Genomic DNA, 19,969 nt, shown 5'->3' on the forward strand with positions numbered 1-19,969 from the left:
CCATGTGGCCCTTGAAGGCTTGCCAAAACTTGGTAAGCGGCCCTCCGCCCAAAATAACTGCCCGCCCCAACCTAGATTGTATCCATTAGGTACCTCCAGCTTAGGTTTCAGCATGTCTAAGCTGTCTTATTCTAACTGGTAGGATCAAAGAAACAGGGTTAGGTATGTAGGCTGCCTCTAGAATCAGAGAGATTTAAAGACAATTTAGGGATACCAGATGCTGACCTCTAACTGTCTAGAGCTAGCCAAAAAAACCCCCACTCAACATAGGGATGTGTGAGAACTCCTGTCCCTCTCTAAGGAGTAATACCAGCATAGAACCCACCCCAAAGGACTCGTAATATAATGCCCCTCCCCTCCCATATGTATCCTCCTCTCAGGTGGATTAATCCCCACCCTTTTCTCACACCAATAAAAACGTAACCAGAAGTTTTCTGCTTGCATCACCTTTCCATTTATTTCCATCTGTAATTGGTACCCAGCTATCCCCGCATTTGTCTGGGGCATGGTTGCCATACAATTGGTGTTAGAACCAAGACCTCCCTTATGATACTACCTGACAGTTGTGGCTTTCCAAGGACATCAGCCCCAGTTATTCACACAGCTGACATAGCTACTCAGCTGCCTCTCCCTCAGCAACTTGCCCCTCATCTCATAGATGTTGTCCAGGCCACTGCTAGCTACACCATCTTCACAAGGTAATAATTAAATGCATCTAGCCAAACACTGAGGGATCAACACCTGGCCCTTTGATGCCTGATGGCCCATTTAACCATCTTCACGACAGCTCACTCTTGGAGTTCAGGTGTCCTGTGTATGACTTCATCATAAGTACAAGGAAGAGTGGGTAGGCCGGGTTGCTGAAAATTGGTTTGGGAATCACAGAATCATAGAAACCCAGGGCTGGCACAGACGCCTGGAGGTCAACTAGTCCAACCCCCTGCCTGAGGCAGAATCATTTCTATCCAAATCATCCTATACAAACCCTTGCCTAACCTATTAATAAAACTACACAGTCAACCTTACAGGGGTGTACCTTGACACACGACCACAAAGCGTAACTACCTAAAGTGCCACAGGTAAAGCAAGGGGACAATGGTAGTCAGTGTCCTGCTGCTGTGACGGTCACTCCATTACTTTCAGTGCTGGAAAGGGGGCTAGTAATTATCAGAGAGGCAAGGCTGGAACTAGCAAAGACCCTACCTAGTAGCGTTCATCTTGCCAGGCTATCCAACAACATGACGTGTGACCATCACATGGTGATGCACAAGGCCATACAGTACTATTAAGAAATACCCCTAGTCTTTCTGCTTACCTACTTGAAAGGGCAAAGGATCAAGTTACAAGTTCCATCAATTGCAAACGGGGAATACTATACAGGTGAAGTCAACAAGGACTGTCTGGGAATTGGAGATCCTCAGATGTAGGGTGAACACATACATCATAAATGGCAGCTCTGATAGATCTGGTCACACCAAACTGGTTAGCCAATGAGTGGTGTAGTTGGGGGCTGCCAACTACTAAACTGCTATCTACTCTTTGTTCTCATGCTCACAGGCCTCTCATATCAGCGATCTCCCTGCTCAGCCTCTGGGACCAGCTCTGCAAAGATCTTAGGGCAAGTGGACTCTGTCATATGCCCCCAAACATATTCCTCCAGTCTTGCTAGCCTCACAATTATTCACGCCCACTGATAATTCTTGTAGAATTCGTCACAGGAAAAGGTCATTTAAGAAATTAAACACATGACATTGCTCTTTGTCCTGAATGATCTTAAAAGCATGTTAACAAAGAAAATTCAACCTTCCCATATTGTTTTAACTCACTCTAATCTTGTGCATGTGCTGGATTTAAATATTTTTTCTAGGATTAATGACCCATTATGCTTAAAAGCAAACAACCAAAACAAAACAAAAAAGCAATCCTTTTTTTTTTTCAGCAGAAGATGAATAATACTCTTTTATAGAGAATTCCTCAAGAACTATCCTCAGGTGCAGGAAAATGTGAGGATAAGAGGAAAGTGGGGAGTACGTGTGTAGGCATGTCCAAGAATACAGGGAGGGGGGGAGACAAGAAGAAACGTGTATATAAATATAAAGCAGCTGTTAACTCAACTTAACTGGTCAATACGCTGTAGATATATCATATTGCTTGACAGTGGCATATACAGCTAAACACAGTGATGAAAACTGGTCATAAAAATTAAATATAAAAAAAACTTAAGGTCAATACTTTAAAAACTGCAAAGCATTATATATGAAATTTTTAATTTAACAAATAGAAATTCTTGGACAATGTTATGTTAAAGTGTATTTAAAGGGGACATGGCATATCATTTATAGAGTATATCTTCTGAGGGTGCAGGTATAGGTTGTCTTTTTGTTGTACGTTCTTACAGTGCCTAGTGGGGCAAGGTAATTCAACAATAAGCATATCATCATCAATAGTACACAATAAAATATATTACTGGGACACTGGAATTAAACCTAAGCCAACCATTATAAACCCCAGAAATATGGTCAAGGTTAAATTTGAAAGAAATCCAAATATGGGAAGGAAAGAAATGAACAGATAAGGTATCCAAACATCTTTATCTTTGCTCTAGAGGGATACCATACAAAAATCATAGGGATATTATTAAGGCATTTTAGTTTTTGTGATCACAAATTAAACTGATTTTAAAGTTATTACATCATTTCTTTCATCACATGGGACAGAGTTAAGGCAGTTTCAGTGTCGTAAATACACTTAAATAAATTTATATGTCTGGATTTCTTTTTAGTTCAACTTTACTCCAGCTTCTCTTCAGATCGCATAAATCTTTCGCCTTTTTAGTTCAACTTTAATTCTACATAGAAGGCAAGGCATGGTAGCACCTCAGAATAATACCATGCTCCAGCAGACTCCAGCGTCTCATGTATTACCATCCCCACACTTAAAAATGGCGGTGGGGGCACTTTAACTAAAGCTCATTTGATAAGCTTTAGTTAAAGCACCCCCACTGCCATTTTTAAGCAGCTCCGAGAGTGGCTCTAAGAGTGGATCTGAGATCACCTCTAATTTTTAAGCATCTCTGAGAGCAACTCTAATTAAAGCGCCCCCCTTCTCCCACTCCTGGAGCACATGTATAAATGCCCTCAGAGACTAACTGGTTCAGAGAGGCATAAGCTTTCACAGGTAACAGACTACTTCATCAGATCCTATGAACTGACACTATGGTACAGTGCCATTCTGCCTTGCCTTCTGCCCGAGTCTAACACAGCTAGCAAACTCAATCTTAATTCTAAATTTGATTCATACTTTATTGGGGGATAATTAAGGCACTGCTGTAAAATATTTTAGTTTAACTAGCCGGTATGTATCCTCAAACAATCCTAATGTAGCTTGTCTGAGAATTATTATTAGTGGTGGCATCTCAGGAAAAGCTCAAAACTGGAACAACAAATATGGGATTGAAAAAGAAGTACAGTAGGTGTGGGTGAATCAGAGACAGTCTCCAAACACCAGGGGAAAGAAGAGACGGAGAAGTTGTATAAATATGCTAATTATTTAACGTGAATGTGACAAGAGCACCTTCCAGGCCTGGTACTAGTATGGCCCCGCCCTTGTCTCTGGGCAAACTGCCTGCCTTGTTCACCTGGCATGCCTTGTTGATAACTGACTGTGATGTCAAATAGGCTGGAGGCTGCCCTTAATGCGCTCACATGACCATGGGTGATAAGTACACGTTCCTACCATCCCTATAAGTGTCCCATGCTTCGCTGATGTCTCACAGCGCGTTGCATCTCCAGTTCAAAGCTGGGTCCAACTTGACACACAGTTGTCTCTCTCCCACGCTGCCTTCCCAGGCCACACACACACCAACCCCCTCTCACCGGGGCCTCTTGCACCTGCCCTGGCTCTCACCTGGTCTCTTGTATGATGCCTATCTAGGCCACACTCACTCCGCCCTACTCAAATTGTTCCTCAGGCTTTTCTCTCTACCCCTCGATTAGTCCTGGTGCGGCCTTTTGGGCCTTTCCCATGACCCTCACCTGAATGGGACTGATTGCTCAACTATGGGACTGCTTCATCACTGGCCCCTCACTGGATCACTACACCCTTCTCTCGGGCCATAACTGCACCCCCTACTCTCTGGAGCCTGGGGTCTTCCACCCCAACAGGTTCAGGTGCTTCTCTTCCTTAAGTGTGCCTGACCTTCACTCCATCCTCTCCCAGGGTCAGGGTCTTACACCCGTAGGACTCAGGTGCTGCTCATTCAATGTACCTGGCCCCCGCTCCAGGGTCTAGCACCACATAGGGCTCAGATACAGCTACTCTGCATGCCTGGCCCCCTTTAGTCCTCCTAGTAACCCACCCAAAGTTGGAGGCAGGGGTTTAGGTACCCAATCCACCTTACACTGGGTAGGTTCTCGGTCCTGGCGTTTAGGTGGTCCTGCCCTGCCATGGGCAAGCCCACCAGGCCTCCCTATTCCATCAGGGTGCAGTTTTAGGTCATGCCCAGAACCAATGAGGCCTCCCCCTTCCCAACAGCCTCACTCTTACCTCCAAGATATTCCTGGAGCAGGAGCTCTGCCGAGCGACGTTACTCCCCAAGCAGCTGAACACCAACTGCTCTGCTCTTGTAACAGAGCTCTCCCAAAATGGCCGCTCTCTAAAATAGCTACTCTCATCAGCCACCTGTCAGCTCCCTGCTCCAGCCCTTAAAGGGACAGACACCCAAAGGGGTGTTCTGTCACAGTGGTCACTTTGTTCCTGCTGACAAGCCAAACCTTTAGCTGCTTCACACAAGGGACTTCCACTGGGGCTTCAACTGAAGTTCCACATGTGAATAATCTACAAAACTTGATCCTTTAGAGTAGAATTTACTACTTCTGAAAGTCTCTTCTAGATTATTGTTAACCAGTTTTTTAGGTCTAGATACCTTTTTAAAGAAGATCTATAGATACCATTAAAATGTTAAATAAGTAACAGATGGACAAATGCATGTTGAAAAGAATGTATTAGTGGGGAAAACCTTTTATCTCTTCTTGTACTATTTATAATTTTACTTGTTCATGTGGTATACATGTGCAGTTATGGAGAGAAACTTGCTTAACATCTGCCTACTCTAATGCCCCAGCTCAGACAGTGAATCAGCCTCTTACATATTTGTATTGAATACATATTTAAAGTAAAAGTAAACCAAAAAGGTTACTGTGGTAGGGATATCTTTGCTTTAGAACAACAAAAAAAGTTGAGATACTGAAATTTAAAACTTCCAGGCATAATATTTTTATGTATATTAGTATTATGTTTCTATCATACATGCCTATAAGCAAGTAACTGGCATTGATTAATAACACCTAGTAAAATAAATCCTGTTAATTAAATAACCAAAACATTTTTGAAAGACTTTCAAAGGGTTCTATCCGGAGAAATCAGAATACAATATGTATTTTATGAAGGTTATAAGGTTAATGATACAAGGGAAGTTTAGGTTAGATATTAAAAAAAAACTTCCTCACTAGGAGGGTAGTAAAACACTAGAACAGGCTACCCAGAGAGGTTGTGGAATCTCCATCCTTAGAGGTTTTTAAGACTCAGCTAGACAAAGCCTTGACTGGGACAATATAGTTGAGAATGGTCCTGCTTTGAGCAGGGGGTTGGACTAGATGACCTCCTGAAGTCCCTTCCAACCCTAATTTTCTATGATTCTATGATTCTAAGGTTTAACCAAACAAACCAAAAAAAGGTAACTCAAAACAGATGATAAAACACTAGTTTTACTACTCTTCTTGATCTATGGCTTCTAGGACCCAATAACAAAAACAATTCCATAATTCATAATTTCATAATTCATGCAATAACAATGCAATGGGGAACCAACTCCAGTCCCTGTTCCGGCCAAGGAATGCTGTCGGGACAGGATTGGGGAAAAAACTTACCCTGAAGAATCCAGTGGGGTTGAATGGCTACTGAAGCAACCAGGTGAGAAGTCCGTGTGTGGTCCAGGGTGAAAGAGCCAAACCCCGGGCATATGTGATCACGAGAAGAGGGAATGAGCCCTCATCGGTCCGTGGGAGTTCTGGCAGTTTCTAAAGAAAGAGCCAGCACATTTGGTACCCTCCAGAGCGTGGAACGCATGGCAGGCTGAGAATGCTGTGCAACCCACATAGAGATGCAGAGCTGGGATCTCCCAGCAGCATCCCAGGGACCCAGTGGAGTGGTCCGGGAAACAAGGGAGGCTCAGAAGCAGACTAGTGAGGGATATGGAGTGAGTGAAGAGGAGCCTGACTGGCAGAAAGGCCAGTGAGGTTTCCATGAAGATAATGAGTTAAACATGTGACCACAGGCTGTTGATAAAGTGCTGACATGATCGTACAAGTCTGGAACCTCACACATTGATGAGAAGCAAAAGGAAAATGAATGGGATTTGTATAAGATATAGAGACTTGATAGGATTGGGGTAGAATTAACTAAGCTCCTACAAGACAAGGGAGCCCATGGGACCCATTAATGATTCATTGCTATTCTAGGGATTAAAAGAGACTGCAGAATTCATTGATAATTGATTACTCCTTCATGAATTAAAAGAGACTACAGATCTCAGTGATAATTACTCTCATCTGAATTAAGAGAGACTACTGAATTCATTGATGATTCGCCCCTCTCCCATGAATCAGGAGAAATTATTAAATTCATCAATAACTGATCTTTTATGACATCATGAAACAAACTAGGCGGTGAGTGGCATTCCAGACTAGACCAAGAACTGATTACATCACACCAGGAAAGGCTCGGAGACAGTAGGTTGGGAGCCTATAAGGGAGAATATGAAAGTGAACATCTCGGAGCACGAGTTAGCAGCTGGATCACACAGTTAGAGTGGCCAAGGTCTGGAATGGGCTCCCAAGGGAGGTGGTGCTCTCCCCTACCCTGGGGGACTTCAAGAGGAGTTTAGATATGCATCTAGCTGGGGTCATCTAGACCCAGCACTCTTTCCTGCCTATGCAGGGGGTCGGACTCGATGATCTATTGAGGTCCCTTCTGACCCTAACATCTATGAATCTATGAAATGAGGCCAAATGGCAGCGACTGCCTGAGGGGTACAGGAGTCCCAAGTTAAGGCGGCAGATTTGGGCCACCCGGCCAGGAGTGGAAAGGAACAGGGTGTGGGAGAGGGAGGAGCCCTTAGGAGAAGACAGCCTTCAGTCAGGTGGATCTCTGCTCTTCTCTGGACAACTAACCACCCTTTAATTTTCTTAACAACAAGGCATGGCAGGAAAGAATGAAGGGAAGTGGAAGCAAAGATCCAGTACACCCAGACCAGAGAGGTGGTCCCTACCACACTCTCCTACAAACTACAGTAAAATCCCTTTTATCCTGGATTATACTAACTGGCACACACTAGTAACTGGAATTTCCATCTGGCCAGACATGGGGGGAGAAGGAGCTCGCACGTGGCTGCTGCTGCCACCGCCACATCCACCACACTGCGCTGCTGCCTCTCCGCATCAGGCCGCCGCCACTCCCCCCAGGCCCTGCTCCACATGCAGATGCCACCACCTCCCTCCATGTCCAGACGGAAACCCTGTGCCCTCAGGTAACCGGCATTTTTACATTACCAGCACCCCCCATTCCCCACTCATGCCAGATATCTGGGATTTTACTATACAATGTAAATAGGACAGATTATAAGAAAACCTAGTATTTAAGCAACTAGTACTCTAGGCCATCCAGAATATGATGCTCTTATAAAGAAATAACAGCACAAGTTGCCTATTATTTTTCAGTGTCTGGGCAACAAGCCAGTTCATCTAGCACTACTAATGCTGGCTTTACAGAAATGCCATAGTTTCAGGGTAGATTTCCTTTCTTTGCTGGGCTTCAAGTCAGGTTTTATCATAACCTTACCATTAAGATTGTTTCTTGTGAGTTAATGCAGTATGCATAAATTGGGTGTTTAAAAACAACAGAAAAGAGTTCTGTACCTTCTGCAATTGCTGAAAAATGTAAGACAGGGTCCTGGGAATGATGCCTCGATCATTATAACGCTCTGCTCCTCCAGTGATGGTAAAAGTTTTGCCACTGCCTGTCTGTCCATATGCAAAGACAGTACCATTATATCCTGATAGAGCACTAAAAATGAAAAAGTACATAAGACGTTATTTTTCATGGACTGCTCTTACTGCTTCACCAACAACTGGATTCTAGGTCCAGTGTAATCAATGGAAGTCTTTCAACTATTTTCAGCAGGATCAGCCCCAAAACACATTTATTTTGGATCACATGAAACTCCTAGAATGCCATGAGCTGACTTATGTCCGAATTAAATATCATCAGCTAATAAAGTTTACTAGTATCTGCATACTTTTATTGAGGCAAGAAATAAGGAAGGTACATATTACTAGGGCTGGATCATCTTCACAAGATTGGCATGCAGTTACTCAGACTAGCAAAACACAATACTCTCAGACCACAATACTCTCAGACACCCCCGGTACATGACAGTTTAGCATCACCGAGGAATCCATGAATATTCCCAAACTACAAACTGACTTGACAAATTTAGTGCAGAATTACAGCAACCAGAGAGGTCTGTATTGCTGTTAGAAACTCATCAAGCTATGTCTGCTTTAGAAAAACCTTACTGGTATAAAAACTGTCAGCATATTTTTCCAGCAAGCATTTTGTTTGTTTGCAGCTATGGAGACAAAACTGTACTTTGAACTATTAAAGTAAAATTACCAATCATGAGCAACCCCGCATAACAATAAAAGCTGGTATAGCTATGTCTACGCTGGGAGCTTCTGCCAGCACAGCTGCCAGTCAGTAACTGTGCTAGCAGAAGTGCCTAGTGTAGCATTTTCTTCTGCCAGCCACCATTACTTCTGCTATGCTTCGATTTAACATCAAGTAATACATAAACATGGTAAAATTAATGTTACTGTATACTTTGAAGGACAGTCAGGCTGTATCTCATACCAACTCCATGACCAACTTAGACATTTTTATTACCAAACTTAGATAAATTTACAGGATATAAGAAAACTTATTTGGAGGTTTCTGGTCCCAGTTTTGTTTGCAAAGAGAAATATAGTTTTAATGCAATGGACAAAGAACATTTCCCCTTAATCATGGTCTGGATTTTATTACTAATAAGGTGGTAGAGTTTAAAGAAACTATATCTGTACACAACAATATAGTTAATGGCTTTTTTATTAACACATGACAAACCTTTTTGTACTGCTTGCCAGGAGAGATTCATACTTTTTTGTTAAATATGATACTAGGAGTGGGGAGCAGAAATGTATGAGGTATAAATACAAGTTTTGGTTATCTGCCCAGGCCCCCTTGATATTTATAGTATGTTTATTTAATTTCATGTATACAATTTTTAAGTCTGTATAGATTTTACTAGGTAGATAGGCTATATATTTTACTCGTCCAAGTTTTTTTTCAAGGGTAAAGACCTATAAGATTCTATTTTCCCCTCAACTCCAACTTTATTAATTATTGTAAGCTGTCCCAGAATATTCTGGAAAAACAAGTACTTTGGCCCATCCTCTCTAGATATCAGGATCTACATTTTATGGTGACTGATCAGCTATAAATAAGAAAGGTAGAAATTAGATAATATCATTACTTTACAGTTTAATTTTTTGTAAAATACAGATCACTAGCAATAACACCAATAAAAGAATTTAAAGTAGAAACCTGTTAGATATCCAACCAACTCTTCAGTAGAATTTTCAAATTGTCAATTGAATCAGAACTTAATGGTCTATATTTGACAGAACAAATGATAAAGATTCTTAGTTAGGGAATGCCAAGCTTCTTATTTTCATTTCAGCAGCTGTAGTTTACACAAACTTGCCCTAGATTTATACATCACATAAACTGTTTTTGCATAATTCTAACATCCCTTTACAATAATTCAAAGAGAGCTTTTGAAAGGGATAAAGAAATGAAGAAAGAATTATCCTCTTGATAAGATTTAACAAAACCCAAAAAGTAGTTTGGATTTGATTTACTCAATGTAAAGACCTACCAATTTTGTATAAAGAAAAAAAGGACAAAAATTATGCTTGTGCATTTTGTTTATGGATAGAGATAAATAAGCCAAGATAAGGGGTGGAAACCCTTTCCCTTCTTGCTTAAGAGGAAAGGACCGTATATATATAGCTGCTGGTCTGGCGCCATGAAAGATGTAAAGGGTTTCCAACTTATTAACGTTTATTTAAAAGCTTGAGAAGTTGCCAAATTGTTTAGTGGAATTCATGACAGTAGGATATCAGAGAAAAATGAATATAAGCATGTTGACAGCAACTGCATCCAATAGCTGCTCCCAGGGGAAAAGAGGATTGAAAGGGGCCTCCCAAAACACTGTATTTAGCCCTTGAAATCACAGGCAACCATTTATCCAAAGCAAGTACATAAGAACATCTACTCTAGCCCCTTGTGCACACCAGAGCCATAAAGCCTATTAAAATCTCTACAATGTGCCACAGATAAAGATTATGGAAGATGAGACAATGCTTTGACAATGCAGTAGCAAGAAATCAGTTAGATTAAAATATACTCCAATAATCCTAGGAAGAGATCTGTGTCCCATGCAACACTGGAAGGGGAATAAAAACCATCAAAAGGCCCCTGGGATCCTGACATTGGGAAAAAAATTCCTTCCTGACCACAAATCTGGTGATCATTTAGCCTTGAACATATGATCCAAGCCCAGCATATAGGAAAACTAAGAGTATCAGGAAGAACACCAGCCCACTACAACCACACTCCCACTTTTAACTGTGCACACTATTCAGTGCCTTAAGGAGAGTAAGACAGAGAAACTCTGACTTTTAAAAAATGTTATTACACAAATATTAAAGCAAATAGCGAAAGTGAAAAGGTGTGTGGCCCTCCCAGGGACCAAGCATGAAACACTTGGCAGTGACAAAAAAACACCATGTCACCCAAAACTGCAACCCCTTTCCCCATGCTCCTCAATCATAAGGTACTATTCTTGAATTGACAGATTCCTTGAAGACGTTATAGGAGTGATACAGGGCTTGCTATTTCATATACCAGTTCTTCTGATTCTGTTAGACTGGAGATCATCTACCCTCATCCCCCATTTCTGTCACAATAAACTTTGTTTCCAGCTCAGCTGTGGACATTTCCATTATTTTTCCTTCATTTGTATGGGTACCTTACCATTATCCTTATTTACATTTTTATCATTATTGAAGACTAAGGTATTCATTTGATACTTCATGTGGCGGCGAAGTGCCCCCACAGGCTCTCGAGGGAGAGAAAGGAGGACCCGCAGACCCCAGACCCCGAGAGCAAGCCCCCAGAGGGGCGTACGTACCTGCTGAAGAGCAGCGGGAGCAGGAGCCGCGTTCACGGCTGCAGCCGCGCGAACCACCATTACGCTGGTTGTGGCAACAGCTGTTCCCGGCGCGGGGAACAGCTGAGCCTATCCCAGCAGCCGTAGCAGCTGCGGGAAAGTTTAAAAATGCCGGCAGAACAGGAAAAGAGGGGAAGCCGGAGAAAGAGAGTACGAGAGGGCTGCTCGTGCTGCGAGCTCAGGCACAGCGAGGAGAGGACCCAGCCTGCGGATCCCAAGCAGGCAGCTTAGCTAAGAGCTGTAAGCCTTCTACGGGAGGCAGAGCAGCAGGCAGACAGAGAGTGCAAGCCGAGGCACTCTCTCAGTCTCCTGGAGCGGCTGACGCTCAGGAGACAGGGGAGCGCCCTGCTGTTGGTAGGAGAGGGGAGACAGCAGAGACTCCAAGAGGGAGCTGGAATCAGGGGAAGCACCCTGTAGCTCCCCATAACTCGGAGGAGTATTTCCTATAAAAGAAGAGAAAGGAGAAATCGCTCCCAGAAGGGAGGTAGAATGACCGGGAACTGGGAAACCAGTCTGAGGCCGTCATACGAGGCCTGGAAACATCTGGGACGCATCACCCAGCGGTTGGCGTGTGGACAGGGTGTAGGGGAGGCGGAGCCCCGTGGACCACCGCGTCAGACGACCGTGAGTAACACCGTCTATTGGGAGGCCCCACCCAGGATAAAGATCTCCACTGTAGACCCCTCTTAAAGTATATATTTACATCCAAGTCGTGGCAGGCGAGTTGAGGGGAGGGGCAACACCCCGATAGACCAGGCAGAGCGGGGCGCAGGCACCACACTTCAGTACTTCAGCCATACTTAGATGATCCTTAATCTCCCCATTTTCAAAGTCCACTGGCTATGCTTCTGTTATCATGACCCTCTTTTTGTTTATATGAAGGAAGAACCTTTTGCTATCTATTCTCATTTTGGGGGGAAAAAGAACTCAAGTCAACTAAGCCTTTGTCCATTCTCACTTGCTTTCAACACTTTTGGAACTCTTTTTCTACACTTTCTAGATTATCTCCTTATTCTTAATATCCTATTTAAGGTGACTGTTATCCAAGTAGGACTGCATCAGGGGTTAGCAATGTTTTTGGGCACAGTGCCAAAAACATCTGCAACCTCAACTTCTAAGATGCTAGTATGCCAGGGGCAGATGGTGGGGGAGCCACCAGGAGCCCAATCTGTGTTGTGGCAGTGTAGTCCTTGCCCTGCCAAGCTGTCCACTGCCAGGTGAGTGTGCCAAGCAAACTGCCTTCGCATGCCGCGCTCTGGCACTTATGCTGGGGGCTGTCAAATCTGATGTGCATTATTTCCTTCCCTGCAAGTTTTATTTGCATTGTTCTTATGGTCATATCTTATTGTTCTTATGGTCATATCTCCAAAGGTTCTCTTCAACATCTGAAGATCTCCTCATCTTTGTCCAGCAGATGTTTGTAGGTGAAGCTTCACCTCTCCTTGCTGCATTTCTTCCCCTTCTCTGCATGAGCTCATCACAAAGCTTGAGAGAGTCCAGAGAAGAGCCACACGCATGATCAGAGGTCAGGGAAGCAGACCCTACGATGACAGGCTGAGAGCCCTGGGGCTCTTTAGCCTGGAAAAGTGCAGGCTCAGGGGTAATCTGATGGCCACCTACAAGTTTATCAGGGGTGACCACCAGTATCTGGGGGAACGTTTGTTCACCAGAGCACCCCAAGGGATGATGACTAGGTCGAATGGTCATAAACTACTACAAGACCATTTCAGGCTGGACATAAGAAAGCATTTCTTTACTGTCTGAGCCCCCAAGGTCTGGAACAGCCTGACACCGGAGGTGGTTCAAGAGCCCACACTGAACACCTTCAAGAGCAAACTGGATGCTCATCTTGCTGGGATCCTATGAACCCGGCTGACTTCCTGCCCTTTGGGCAGGGGGCTGGACTCGATGATCTTCCGAGGTCCCTTCCAGCCCTAATGTCTATGAAACCTATGAAAACCCACTTACGGATGATATACATCTTAGAGTTTCCACATCCTGTCATCCTCATTGTCCCTGTCATGCTTGAAAACTCTTCCATTTGATGACTGATGCCATAATTGCCATCTTTTCTTAATTTAAAAAAAGCAGCCACTAAATACTCAGCTCCCATTCCACCCCTCCCCATTTCACCCCCATCACTGGTTGTTAGGCAAGTCTAAATCAGTACTGCTGCCTAATTAGGCTCAGTTGTGAACAAGTCCTCAAGCTCCTGAAGAGAAAAAAGCCTCTAATGTATTTAAAATATTTCCCCACAAACAGATCTCATATAACTATCAGTTGCTTCTCTTTGCTTAAGGTGTGCAGGACTGAGCCTAAATAGCTGTAATAAGCTAATACAGGTCAATTCATCTTCAAAATGCAAAAGAAAGAATATATATTCTTTACACAATGTGGATAAATCAGGGGCAGTACAAAAATGTTCCTGTCTAATGCAATTATTGTATAATTAGCACTGATACTGCAGTTGCACCCTAAGGTCTCAATTCACTGTGTTATACACTGTACAAGATATTATATGGAAATGTCAGTTACAACTTCATACTTGAATTACACTTTACAAATAAGTAGGAGAGCTGGAGTAACTGTGATGGTCCAGGACATGTGAGAAACAAGGGTTTTTTTGGCACTATGTTCCCTCAGGTCTTCTCTTCTTTTTATTTGATTTGCAGGTAATAATTCTATTTGTTGAAAAGGATTGGTAGCATGACTGGAAATTAACCTGTATTAAACATTCTCATTGGTAAATTACTTGATCTGTCACTGATTTTTTAAAAGGTTTCATAGCTTTATGCTAGCTTGAACATCAGTGCTTACAAAGTTCCCCATAATATTATTTTCTTTCTTCCACTGTACATAAAGGAAGTGCTACTGAAATAACAAAATCACATATATGGGAGAGGCAAAGATGCTAGAATTAAAGGACTGGTCCTCCCCCTGTCCTCTTTTCATAAATGGAGGGTCACAAGTAGGTCCAAGGACAGCATGGCAATGGTGTAACCGAAATTGGTACCTCTCCAGAAAATCCTATGCATGTATATCTAGAGGATATATATAAATGAATAAATATAAAGGCCAGAAAGGTTAATAGGGATCATTGTTTAGCCTGGCCTACTATATAACACCATCCATTGAATTTCCCTCATTAACTTCTGTACCTAGCAAGCTTCTCCATGAGCTAGAATACATCTTTAAGAAAGACATTTAATTTTAATTTTAAAGGTTGTTGGGTGATGGCAGGTAAATTGCCCCAGTGATAATTACTTTTACCATTAAGATTTCACTTGGTTTCTTGTCTTTGTCTAGTTTCAGGTCCTGGTCAATCATGCTTTTGTTTTCATTCTTTCAGAGCTCTCCATCAGAAATGTTCTATTCTTGTAGGCAGTTACATGGATAAAAAGTTCTCTCTTACCAATCTCTCAGCTAAACTAAATGTATTGAGCTTCTTTAATATCTGGATGTAAGGCAGATTTTTAATGTATTGAATTATTCCTGTAGTTCTCTTCTGAACCTTTTCTAAATTTGTCAATAGATTTTTAAAAAGTGTTGATAACAGAACTAGATATTGTGTTCCAGTAGCGGTATCTGTAACAGAGTAAACAGTCTCCTTTAAGGACAGTGGCAGGTTCTAGAGCCAGTTAACCATGTTCCAAGGCATGGCCCTTTTAAAAACAGATGTTCAGGTATATCAAGCAAACCAAACTAAGAATGGGGGACAGTGCAAGTCAAGCAAATACATGTCCAGTAGAGACCTACTCTGAGCGTAAAAGCAGAAGCTTGGACCACATCTACATGAGATAGTGACTATGCAGTTATTATTGTGCAGTCATTATATACACAAGTACTAAATGACTGCACAGTAACCAGAGTTACTGCACAGTAGCATTGCCAAATGTTTTTTAGGTGACGCTGACTGCACATAAGATGGGCTCTATGACTGCATCGTGCTACAGTCTCTTAAATACTGCATACAGTGTTTATATCTACCCTTCTTTCTTCTAGTCAATATTCCCTACATTCAATTATATGACCTAATACTAATAATCTTACTTTGTGAATTAAGGAGGTGTGATTATAATTCAGTAGAAATTTATGTAGTATTATAGAATCATAGGATCCAAGGGGACCTCAAGAGATTTCTAGTCCACCCCCTTCACAAATGCACATTTTGCTATTTGCAAGTCATCCCAAAGGTTTAACTATCCAGGCTCTTCTTGAGCACCTCAAATAAGGTGCTTTCATAACTTCCCTAGGAAGTTCAATCCATTGTTCTACCAGTTCTTCTAGTTTAGAAAGCTTTTCCTGATATGTGACCTAAACATACTTTCCTGCAGTTTAAACATACCCATCATACATCCTACAAGAGAAAACAAAGTTTCTCTATTTCTTTTTATGGCAACCTTTCAAATATTTGAAAACACCTACCATGTCACCCCCTAAATGCCCTTATCTCCAAACTAAATACACCCAGTTCTCACAACCCTTCCTCGTATGGCTGGCTTTCCCAGAGACGTAACTATCACATTTGATGCCCCAGGCAAAACTTTCTGGGTGGGAAAGTATCAGAAAGCAAAAGGAAGGGAAGGAGCATCTTACCTGCCCCAAGGACTCAGACCTGTTGAGTCCCTGCATCCAGCTCACACAGCTAAGCAACATAGGGTGGCTCCCAATACCTGGCTCCTATGGCTGGGTGGTGCAGGGCTGATCCAGTTTAGCTCCTACAGCCTGGAGGTGCAAGACTGGCCCTGAGGCCTGATACCAGGGGAGGAGTGCATCATTCCAGCACCCTCTAAATCGGCACCCAGGACTGGTCCTTGTCTTGTTGCTACCTCATTATGCTACTAGTCTTCCCAATCTTTTTGTCATCTTTGTTGCTCATCTCTGAAGCCTCTACAATTTCTCTATATCCTTCTTGAAATGTAATGCCCAAAATGGAGCACAGCTGAAACCTTACATAAAACAAACTAATAAATAAAACATACTGCTAATTAAACAGCTTCTGTTTCTTTTTTACATCTTCCACAGATATTTTTTACAAGTGGAAAACATACTAGATATATTTATTACTTGTGATATGTACTAACACAAGTTTATGAATAAACAAAAAATTCAGGAGTAAAAAATCTGCATACAAACCCTTGCATGCACAAAACCGTGGTCAACAGTATATGCTGTATTCAAAAAATTCTAATGATTTCATCTATAAAGATGTGTGTGATACAATCTGCACAAATGAAGCTACACAAAATGCAAGACTGAGCTTGCTAATATATACATTTTTAAGTAATTAATATGGAAATCAAAGGGGTTGCACTGTCATTTAGAAATAAATCTGGTTGAGGACCTATCATAACAAAAGCTAGTTAGGTATAAATCCTGATCTTTTCCCATTTTTACAACTTCTAAACCAGTGATTTTCAATCTTTTTAGACTCAGGGCACCCCTCTGAAAATGCCACCTCAATTTTCACTTTTTTTTTTGACTACACAAAAATACTAGAACAATTCTTCTGTTGCAAAGACCTCAAAAAGACTACAATCAGTCAGAATGTTTTTAACATTACAGACTACTATTTGAAAACTTAGTTTATCTTATGAATCATGTTTGCACACTTAAGTGTTAGGTGTGGCAACCCCCTCCCCTCACCAGCACGTTGTTTAACAATCACTATTCTAGATAAAAGTCAATTACCATATTGCCTTATCAATATTGCCTTATCAACATGCAGTTTCAGTTTCCCATTGTAGACCACAAACTTTGACTTTACAGGTAGGGACAGACATTCAACAAGCCTGAACTTGAATTGATTCAGTCTTTGCAGATTAGTCTAACCTGGCTAGGCTGAATCAATTTGTAACTGCACAGATATCCCAGAAATGCAGCCACATGCTTGCAGAGGCTCAGGCTAGAAGCTGGGGGGTGCTAGAGCAGCCCTCCCTTCCCTTCCACAGTTTTGAGCTGAGAGGGGGCATGGCCAGGCCCCAGCAGGATGCTATGATTAGGGAGGGGTTCCCCCCCTGCTCCTGACCAGCCTAGCAGGGAATTGATAACACAGTGTTTATTACCCCATTAAGAAAACAACGGAGGGACATTACTAGCTACCTGTTGATTCTGCCTTTGTCCCATCTGCCACAGCAGGACTGTAACCAGCATGTTGTCTGCTAGCTAATGCTGAGAGGTGTCTGTGTAAGGCAGAGAGGGCGGGGATGGGAGGGGTGAAGCAGGGGGAAGCCAGAAAGATGCCTGCAGTCTCTGCTGAGTTGCAGCCAGGAAGCAAAGGGGAAGAGCCAGCCCAGAGACTATGCCGGGATGCTGGGGGTGTCTAGTTTAACTTAAACCAGCAAGAAGTCTGGGACAGATATTGCATAAACTGGTTTGACCCAAATCAGTTAAGCTACATTCAACCAGGTTTATCTCAAACTGGTTTCAGCCATTTTCAAACTGGTGTATGTGCACTGAACATCTGTTCTGTTACAGGTTTAAACCAGTTTCAGATCACTTAAATCGGTCTATGTGTAATGTCTGACCCTAGCCCAGAAACTAACTCTGTACACTTGTATATATGAACATAGCCAATGTCTGTGCTTAACCTGTTTTTGGTTGGATATGTGTTGATCATGGAATACTTACAGAGTGCAAGAGGGCTTTTTTTTCAAACCTTAAACCAACTATTTATTTAGTTAGTTAAAGAAATGTAGAAGGGAAAGTGTTTCATTACACATTTAAATAATCATGTGACAGTGACTGCACACCTGTCCAAAGGAAAAAAGGCCAGTTGGTGAGAGTGAAGGGCCCCTCCAGATGCACTACATCAGTCAGAAGTTAGCATAGACACTAGCTCGAGTCAATGTAGAGCCTAAATTTTTGTTCAAATAATTAACCCTAAACTACATAGGCTGGCACAGTTAGTAATTGAAATCTCATGTAGATTTTGACAAAAGAATACGTGAAGAAGACAGCAATGCTCCACACTTTAGGAAATAGCTAGAGCCCTATAGTTTTTTCTCTTAGGGAGTTGAGCTTTGGTGTGATTAAGGAGCTACTTTGTTTAATCACTTGTCTCTTAACTACTTCAAACAAAACACATCAAAGGCACATGATCCCAGAGAAGACGTCTTGTTGAAATGATCTTTAATGACTTTACGCAATGTTGCAGGTTCCATATTCAGAAGTTCATGGACTAGTTCCAAACAGCCTGGCAGGATGTAGTGGAAGAGATCTGTCTCCAGTATACTTTAACAAAATTACTGCTGTTTATGATTTTCCAAGTTCCTGGAGGGACATCTTTCCTTAATAATAAATACCTAGTTCAGAACCATAAAGTTCTCAGAAGACTCATGATCTAAATGTTTTGCAATCTGTAAATTTATTTGACTACCTTGTAAGGGCTGAAAAACTGATTTTATTAACAGGATGTAACATAAAGTTATTTATTTGTAGAATTCTGGCATAATACTTTGATATTAGAATAGAAAACTATTTAATCACTGAAAGCTAAATTCTGAAGTGTTTACTTGGGTGTCACGGCGGGGTCCTATAGGATGGCCGTGATCTCCTTAAGGCCCCCTTCCTCCATGCCAAGTCGGCCCAAGGGCACCCTCTAATTCTCGCCCGCCACGTGTTTGATGTTCTAATATATATTAGGGAGGCTGCCTCACGTCTCCTTGGACACAGTCCATTGTAACCTCTGGTCCTGTAGACTCCTGGACCCCTCGTGGGTCTTGTCCTGCAAACGAGTGCTTCAGAGCACCCTAGCCTTATGGGCTATACGTGGCTCCAACCACCCCTTATACCACGCCCCACGCCTCGCAGTTGGGATAGACGTTGTTGGGTCTCTCTCTCTCTCTACACACATGCCCGTCTCTCGGGCCTTCTCGGGTATGCAGCCCATCTCTCGAGTATGCTGCCCTCTCCTGGGGCTCTCCGTGCCCACTCGCGGCCTTCTCTGTACGGGGGCCCTCTCTCTAGGGCCTTCTCTCAGGGATCCTCTGCAGCGCCGCCCTTCTCTCCAGGGCCTTCGTAAGTGCTGCCCCCTCTCTGGGGCTTGCCATGCCCACAATAGGGCTTCTCAATGACGCCCCCTTTCTGGGGCTCACCGCACCCACACTGGGGCTTCTCAGTAGTGCCCCCTCCTGGGGCTCGCCACGCCCGCACTGGGCTTCTCAATAACACCCCCTCTCTGGGGCTCGCCACGCCCGCACTGGGGCTTTTCAAACGCCCCTTTCTGGGGCTGGGGTCTAAGCACCCCGTAAGCTGCGCCCCTACTGGTGCTGGGATCCCCACACTACTGTGGGTCTCCTATGAGGCCTCTTCCAATCCCTTATAGCCTCACCCAAACCACCGGTGTAACAACAAAGCAGAACACAAACTCAAGCCTCTTGGCTACAACTTAAACCTAAGCCACCTGGCTGTAACAACATTGCTCAGACATCTTGGAGCTGCTCCCCTTTTCTGCTAGCGGTACCTCCAGTCAGGCTTCTCCTCGTATCATTGCTCCCAGAGCTCCTGCCTCTCTGGTTGCTGTCAGGGAACTGCCCTGGCCTCAGCTCCTGGGCTTTTTAAGAGCCAGACCTTGCCCCT

At 43.0% G+C, this 19,969-nt stretch overlaps 1 protein-coding gene across 3 annotated transcripts in view; it reads right to left on the bottom strand.

Moving 5' to 3' along the window:
- KIF6 (kinesin family member 6) overlaps positions 1 to 19,969 on the bottom strand; it is a 436,353-nt gene that overhangs the window by 368,570 nt on the left and 47,814 nt on the right. For all 3 annotated transcript variants that reach the window (XM_019483065.2, XM_059717038.1, XM_059717041.1), the window contains exon 4: positions 7,974 to 8,121. In XM_019483065.2, the coding sequence (XP_019338610.1) occupies positions 7,974 to 8,121 (148 nt within the window). The remainder of the gene's footprint in view (positions 1 to 7,973; positions 8,122 to 19,969) is intronic.

The sequence above is a fragment of the Alligator mississippiensis genome, chromosome 1 (assembly GCF_030867095.1).
Source record: "Alligator mississippiensis isolate rAllMis1 chromosome 1, rAllMis1, whole genome shotgun sequence".
Taxonomy (NCBI): Eukaryota; Metazoa; Chordata; order Crocodylia; family Alligatoridae; genus Alligator; species Alligator mississippiensis.